At 36.7% G+C, this 8,286-nt stretch overlaps 1 protein-coding gene across 1 annotated transcript in view; it reads left to right on the plus strand.

Annotated features, from left to right (window-relative positions):
- LOC106870272 (calsyntenin-1) overlaps positions 1 to 8,092 on the plus strand; it is a 15,464-nt gene extending 7,372 nt beyond the window's left edge. The window contains exons 9-12 of the mRNA XM_052976660.1: positions 554 to 699; positions 1,168 to 1,300; positions 4,739 to 4,917; positions 5,640 to 8,092. Coding sequence (XP_052832620.1) covers positions 554 to 699; positions 1,168 to 1,300; positions 4,739 to 4,917; positions 5,640 to 5,816 — 635 coding nt within the window. The 3' untranslated portion in view covers positions 5,817 to 8,092. The remainder of the gene's footprint in view (positions 1 to 553; positions 700 to 1,167; positions 1,301 to 4,738; positions 4,918 to 5,639) is intronic.
- The last annotated feature ends 194 nt before the right edge of the window (positions 8,093 to 8,286 follow it).

Raw genomic sequence — 8,286 nt, forward strand, 5'->3', positions numbered from 1 at the left:
GTGGTGGTGGTGGTTGTGGTGGTGGTGGTGGTGGTTGTTGTTGTTGTGGTTGTTGTTGTCTAGTAGACCCCATGATGGCATGTGGCTTGGTGGTCAGGGTGTTCGGCTTATGGTCATTGGGTTGTGAGTTCGATTCCTGGTGGAGCATTGCGGTCCTTCAGCAAGATACTTCATTTCACATTGCCCCAGTCCACTCAGCTGGCAAAAATGAGGTGTACCTGTAATTCAAATGGGTCAACCTCATTGAATTCACACTGAATCTCCCTGAAAACATGCGTCTGTGGAGTACTCAGCCATTCGGATGTTAATTTTCATGGTCAGGCTGTTCTGTTGGTCGGATCAACTGGAACCCCTCATCACTGTAACCAACGGGATGCCAGTTTTTATTTATGTTTTGCAATAAACTCCATCCTTTAGAGTTTTTTCCTGTTGTGCTTTCTCTTCTTGTCATACTCTCTCTTTCTCCTGTCACTCTCTGTCTCGCTCCATCTCTTTCCCTCTTCCAACCACCCACTCATTCTCTCTCTCTCTCTCTCACTCTCTTCTCCATCAGATGCTGATAAAGTGAGGGACTACATCACTGTGCTGAAAGAAATCCGTTACGTCCACAAAGACGGCAATTCGCTTGGCAGCAGATATTTTGAATTGGTCTGCTCCTCTCAGAATGGCCGATTCCAGAGCAAACCTGTGAAAATAAAGGTAACCAATCATTTAAGAAGCAATTAATTTCCTTCGGTTGCACAAAGAGATAGAATTTACTTAAATTAGAACAGATAGACACATTAGTATAATTATACCTAAAAATCTCCCAGAGGTTAGGGAGATAGACAGAGAACATCTCACTTTAGCCACACCATGAAAGCTAATGGTTTATATATATATATATATATATGTATATATATATATATATGTGTGTGTATATATATATATATTTACCATGTGAACTAAAATGAAAAAAATATGAGAAAGATATGGTATATATTTTTTTTTGTGCAGGGGTTCCGTGAGACATGTAATTCATTTTAAGGGTTACACAAGGGTTAAGTGGTTGAGAAACCCTGGTCTGTGTGGTATTCCACTGATTTGTTATTGTCACTGTTGTTGTTTAATCTTAGTCCTGTTTTGTTGCATGGCTGCTTTTCTAATGAATTGTTCTTTTCTTCTTAGATCATGGCTATTCACGATGAAGAACCTGATACCAAAATACATGCTCACGCTCGACATAATATGGAAACACCATACAGCGACAATGAAATACATATGCTGGACAACATAAAAGCCACGGTTTCTACTGCTCCAAGTATGTTAGGACATCAGCTTTTCATTTGGTTCCTCTTTTTCTTTTTTTTTTTTTTTTTTTTTTTTTTTTTTTTTTTTTTTTTTTTTTTTTAATTTCATTTGGTTGGATTTCTTGGGAGAGAAATGGGCAAGAATATACACTGTTGCAACACGAGGGCAGTCGGGTGCTGTGTTACGTTCTGCCTGTAGAGGGCCGTGTATATTGAAATCACTGCTTACATTTATAGCTGGGTGTGTAGATAATGTGTTGTGTGTGTGTGTATATATATATATATATATATATATATATATATATCCTTATCTCTTGCTCATCATAAGACCTGCAATTAAAGGATTGCAGTGGTATATTTTGTATCTGGTACTCCATATCCTCACCATTTCTCTTTTGCCAGTCATCACCTCCTCTCTCCTAGGTCACATATTGACATCCATCGCATTTCCTTCATAATTGTCCACCTCCATTACAATCCATTATACACTCTCTCTCTCTCTTTCTCTCCTACCACCCTCTCACCCTGATGTGCCCACCCTCACATTTTTGCCTATAAAATGATTGCGTGTGTCTTTTTGGTGGAAGACATACACATGGGTAAGTATAACTAATAGCCCTGTTAGTTTTGAAAATATGTGGTAGTTTGCCTTGTCAGCTTTCTAATTATAGCGAATCAGTGATTGGCCCATTGCAGATCATGTGACTCTTGGTATTATCATCACAATCCATGATGAAATAATAAAAATGTAATAAAAAAAAGAAAAAAGAAAAAAACAAACAAAAACTTTGTAGCGAGGTGAGTGACTGAGCAATGTTGTTGTACAATTAGTACAACAACCTATCTTGCTGATGCTAAGTGACTGATAAATTATCTTGTAGAGATACTAATAGAACTGTTATGGTTAAAATAGAGAACAGGGTAGCACAATTGGGAGAAAATACTTCAGCACATTCTGGGTTCACATCCTTCCCAGCACCACGTTGGTTTTCATTCTTCTGAGATTGGTAAAAATATGTCCAGGACTTCTGTACATTTCATGAGTCTCTGGATGTCTATCTAGAAACTTCCTTCCTAAAGCACAAGCCCAGACTAGGATTTAAAAAAAAAAATCTTATATCATCATCATCATCATCATCACTACCATCATTGGTCTGATCTGGCCAATTTGAATCTAAAACAGTTAGGGTATTGGGGCCATGTATATAGTCTGGCCTGTTTAAATGTTAAACCCTTTATAATTTGAGGGTATCTGACTGCTATTTCTAGCAGGTTGATTGCCTGATTAGAGCAATGGCTCTCAACCTTTTTAATATCCAAGCCGAATCCAAAACCTGGATTTCTTTTTAAGGGGTCACACCAAAATAAATAAATAAAGGTGAATTAAAGGAAAATTTATATTTGTAGAGGGAAGACTCTAGAGCAGAGGTTCTCAAACTTTTTGGGGCCATTGCCCCACCCCCCTCATGGCCACGTGATACTCTCAGCACCTCCACCCCTATTTTTATGTATAAATAGTCATTTGATATTTTATATAATATTATATAATTTGTATACAATACTATAATGATATTATAATAAATTTATAATGTCCCCCAATCCACTGTCTTCCTCTCAACGCCTCTTTTTTCTCTACTGCACCCACCCCACCCCCTTAGACACTAGCACCCACCTGGAACCTCTCAACACCTACTGGGGGTGGTAGCACCCACTTTGAGAACCTATGGTTTAGAGGCTCCTGGAAGCATGTTTGAAGCATTCTGGAAGCCATCTGTGGCCCTGGGGGCTGCAGTTGAAGACCCTTGTGCTAGAGACTCCCTTACTTGGTTGAATCTGAGCAGTTAATTAAACTCATACTGAAGGAATCCTTGTTACTGTTCAGCTTTAATTATTTCAGCCTCGTTAATTGTATTTTAAATAAACAATTACTTCCATCTTGAGGGATCAAAGATCTTTCTAGATAATAAATCACAGATAAAAGTTCATTTACCAATCATCTACAATTCATTATTTCTATTTTGTTTTACTCTCTCTTTTTTTCTTTTTCTCACAAACACCTCAAGGTCTCTCCCTCCTCATCCCACCCCTCTGCCCCAACTGATTCTCCTTCCCCTCTTTCCTTCATTGTCTGTCTGTTTGTCACTGTGTCCACTGGATTAAACACGTTGCTCGTTCTTTGCGGAGGTATCACAATGGCAAACGTCTACAATCAACTTTTGCTTCTCTTACATTCTGGTAGGTGTAAATATTTGTCCTCAACCGTTCTTATTACCTGGCCTGTTTCGTTTTTTTTATATATATATTTTATTGTTGTTGGTCAAAAAAAGTTTGTTTTTTGGGTTCATTGGTGTATGTATTTTTTTCTCTGGCAAGACACCTGTTCCTGTCCCTCTTTCCTATTTTAGTCCCTTTACACCTGCCACATACCACCTTCCTCTACCACACCCTCCCCCCACTCAGAAAGGATCTTGCACATTACTCAGGGATTCTACGGGTGCCATTGAAAAAAAAGCACCCAGTACACTCTGTGAAATGGTTGGATTTCGGAAGGGCACCCAGGTTGTCCAAAAAGAGAGTGGAGACCAAAACAGGCTCCAGGCTGGTCGGGTCCTATTGAGTTGTCCAAATTGTGCCTCCATGGCCCTGACTGACTCTCCGCAGTTACAATGACGAATGTTCCAGTTGGACCGATTGATGAATCAGTCTGGTCATGAAATTAACGTGCAAGTGGCTGAGTACTTCACAGACACATGTACCCTTAATGTAGTTCTGAGGGAGATTCAGTGAGACACAGTGTGATAAGGCTGACCCCCCTTTGAAACACAGGTACAACTCATTTTTGCCAGCTGAGTGGACTGGAGCAATGTGAAATAAAGTGTCTTGCCCAAGGACACACTACGCTACTGGGAATTGAACTCATGACCTTGCAATTATGAGCTGAATACCCTAACCACTATGTCACGTACCCATGGATCCTTTACCTAATCTCTCACCTCTCCTCTTTTGGCACTTTAATATAAATAAAGATGTCGTTGGGAGAGGAGGGCCATTACTGATACGACATTATCTTCCACACTATTGTCATAATCTACTATAATAATACTCTTGCGTTTTTCTCTGTCACATCATATGAATGAGAAAGGAAGGGGTGATAGATGGACAAGGAAGGAAGGGGTGACGGCAAACTTGGTAGTGGGATGATGGAAATTCTATGGTGAAAAAAGAAAATCAAACAACGTTTCAACTCTGTGAGTAGACGTGTGTGTGTGTACAAGGGAAATATGTGAATGTTTGTATGTGTGAACCAGCGTTCTTTCAGTAACAAACGATGATCGATGTCACATCTCGAAAGACAACCACTAGATAACATTGACAAGTGTATTAATATGATTTACCATCCATAAACTAATGATGCCAATTGAATTAATTGCGTGTTAAATTTGTTTCAGATTTTGGCATGGCAGCCATCATTGTCATTTGTGTTGGTTTCCTGCTCTTCATGATCATCTTGGGTGTCATTCGGATCCGTGCGGCCCACAAACGAACCCAGGTGGTTGCTGTAGATGAGAAGCAGGAAATGGAATGGGATAACTCTGCCCTTAACATCACTGTGAATCCCATGGATCAGGTAAGACATGGCTTTGTGAGTGCCCAAGTGTCTGAGCGCCTGAATGTCTGAGTATCTGAGTGTCCGAGTGCCTGAGTGTCCGAGTGTCTGAGTGCCTAATTTTTCTCACAGCTATTAAAGTACATCCCTTTCAGAACATACCCATTCCACCAATATTACTTTAAAATCCCTGCCCCCTAGCAACTTTCCAGAGGTACCAGGTGTTACCATAAGTTGTTTTAAAAACTATTTTTGGTTAAAAATTGACATTTACTGTCCGCCATCTCTCCCACACTATTTGTACTCAATGTATATATATTTTTATATACTATATATGTTATATATATGTTATATATATATATATATATATATATATATATATATATATATTCAGTCGGCTGGCTGGATCATCATCATTATCTCCCTCCCACTCAGCTTCTTTCTTCCGGTCATTTCATCATGTTGAACCATTAATCCTTACACATTTTTTTTACCATTCTCTCTCCATCTTTTCCTCTTATTCCTTTCTGTCGAAGAGCATAGGCTTGAAACATAAAAAACACTTTTCCATTCTTCCCAAGCATTAAACTAATACACCTGCTTGTTCTTCCTACACTTATCTTTGTCTTTTTGTGTTCTGTAAAATTGAACTATATATATATATATATATTTATTTATTTATTTATTTATTTATTCATACATTTATTCTAATTTGTTTTTCTCTTTCTTTGCATTTCCTCCAGCCTTATGATAGAGGTGACAGTGCCTTGCAAGCATTACGTGTTGCCGACAGCGATTCTGATGATGACGATGACGACACGTGTCATGACAGCTCCGAGGAGGAAGCAATGGAGAAAGGCACCGCTCCGACCAAAGTCGGTCGGGAGCTTGAGTGGGACGATTCCATCTTGTCTTTCTAAGCATGTGGAATATTTGTATGTATGTATGTATGTATGTATGTACATATGTATACGCGTGTGTTTGTCATGTGGGAGGGATGCACGCACACATACATACTCATGCACACACATGCACACACATACACAAACACACACACACACACACACACACACACACACATGTGCATGCACGTATATGGAAAAACTTAAGATGATTGGAAAATAAGAAAAACCTCTACAAAAAATATTCTAAAAATTTAAAGAATGAAAATAAGCAAGAACTTCTACACACACACACACACACACACACACACGTTACTAACAACAGCGGCACTACCACCAACCAAACATACTACCATCACCCCCTCCTCACCTCCACCACCACCACTACCACGGCTGGGTCATCATCATCATCAACTACAACAAATCTTTAAACCTAATTGTCAGTTATCAGCAAACAGGTTTTTTATTCTTTCTCAAAAAAATTTACTACTACTACTGCTACTACTGCTGCTGCTGCTGCTGCAGTTGTGGCTAGTGTTTTAATGCTTGTTTTAGCAATGGTATTAGTACTACTACTAATACTACTATTAATGTTATTACTACATTTACTAATATTTACAGCAAGGGTTCTTACTACTACTACTACTACTACTACTAGTAATAATAAAAATAATAATAACGATGATAACATTAACAGCATTAATGATGATATTTGTAAAAATAACACTAATAGCATTGATAATAACATTGATAATAATAATAATAATAATGGTAAGATTAACGTTAGTAATAATAGTAACGATATGGTTATATTAATAATAAAAACTAAAATTTAATTCTTTAAAGAAAAGGAAAATATTTGGGATAAAATTGTAAAAAAAAAGTAATAAACAAACAAGAAGAAAGCAAGACAGTGTTGTGAATGATTAATAATAATAATAATAATAATAATAATAATAATAGTAATATAAATGATGATGCTACTGGTATTAATAATGGTAATAATTATCGTTCCTGGTGAACTGATGATGTTGATGATGATGATAGTGATGATGATGATGATGATGATGGTTATGCTAATGATGATGATAGGGATGAAGTCAGTGATGATTAAATATGATGATAATTATAATAATAACGAGAGCGACAAAGTTCGTTTATCGGGAGCTGATTAAAAGAAACAAAATTAAAAAAAAAACGCTGATGAAAAGAATCTTTTCAAAATAAAAAAAAAACTGAATTAACAAGAGAAAAATTATTATTAACAACAATAATAATAATAATAATAATGATGATGATGAAGATTAAAATATTCTGTATAAATTAAATATATTAAAAAAAAATCAAAAAAAATTAAAACAAGAAAAACTTCCTAAATGGAAGAAATTTTTTCAAAATCAAATGTTCATCAAAATTATTATTATTATTATTATTATTATTATTATTATTATTGTCATCATCAAAGGCGACGGATTGGCAGGATAGGTTAGGGTGTCGGACTAAAATGCCTTGTGGTGTTGAAGTTTGTCCCTTTTACCTTCTGAGTTCAAATCCCACCGAGGTCGACTTTGCCTTTCTTCCTCTTTCAGGGTCAAGGAAGAAAAAAAAAATACCAAGTACCAGTGAAATACTGGGGGAGAGAGGCAGAGCTGATATAATTGACTCTTATAGCGATTCCCCTGGCCTTGTGCCTACGTTAGATTCATAATCATCATCATTATTGTTATTATTACTATTATTACTATTATTATTATTATTATTATCATTATTGTTATTACTGTTATCCATGTTGGTATTTCTATTTCTCAGAACTTTAGCCAAACAAATAATGGAAGAATATTTAAAAAAAAAAAAAGCCCCTCCCCTCAAATGTTCTTTTTCATTTGAGATGGTTAGAGATAGAGAGAAAAAGATAGACAAACAGACATACAGATAGTGGTGTAAGAGAGATATAGATAGACAGAGAAATAAAGGTACAAGAAGTTTAGACAGATCAATCGGTGATTAATGATTGATAATAGATAAATGGAATGTTAATGGCAGATATTCTTTCTGGGCCCCTTGAGGTCCTGTAAAGGTCACAGATGGCGTTAATTTCTACTGATTTAGTTATTAAAAGACAAAAGATATCAAAACACACACAGAAAAAAAAAATGGAAAGGATAGGTGTAAGAGGAGGGTAATTAAGGAAAATAGGCAGGTAAATGTGTGTAGATAGATAGATAGAGAGAGAGAAAAGTAAAAGTATGAGATGAGTAGAAGATGGAGAGATAGAAGTTTAAGAGATATATAGAGGAGTAGTGGAGTAGGGATAAATTGAGAAAGATGACCAATATCTTTTGGAGGGAACCGAAATGCTTAGAATCTTTGAGTTGGTGACCTGAGGACAGACAGAGAGAGGAAGTCGGAATGGAACGGGAATTTGTTTGTGTGATTGATAGATAGACAAAGAGAGAAGTATACTGAAAGAAAAATATACATACATATA

The sequence above is a fragment of the Octopus bimaculoides genome, chromosome 25 (assembly GCF_001194135.2).
Source record: "Octopus bimaculoides isolate UCB-OBI-ISO-001 chromosome 25, ASM119413v2, whole genome shotgun sequence".
Lineage (NCBI taxonomy): Eukaryota > Metazoa > Mollusca > Cephalopoda > Octopoda > Octopodidae > Octopus > Octopus bimaculoides.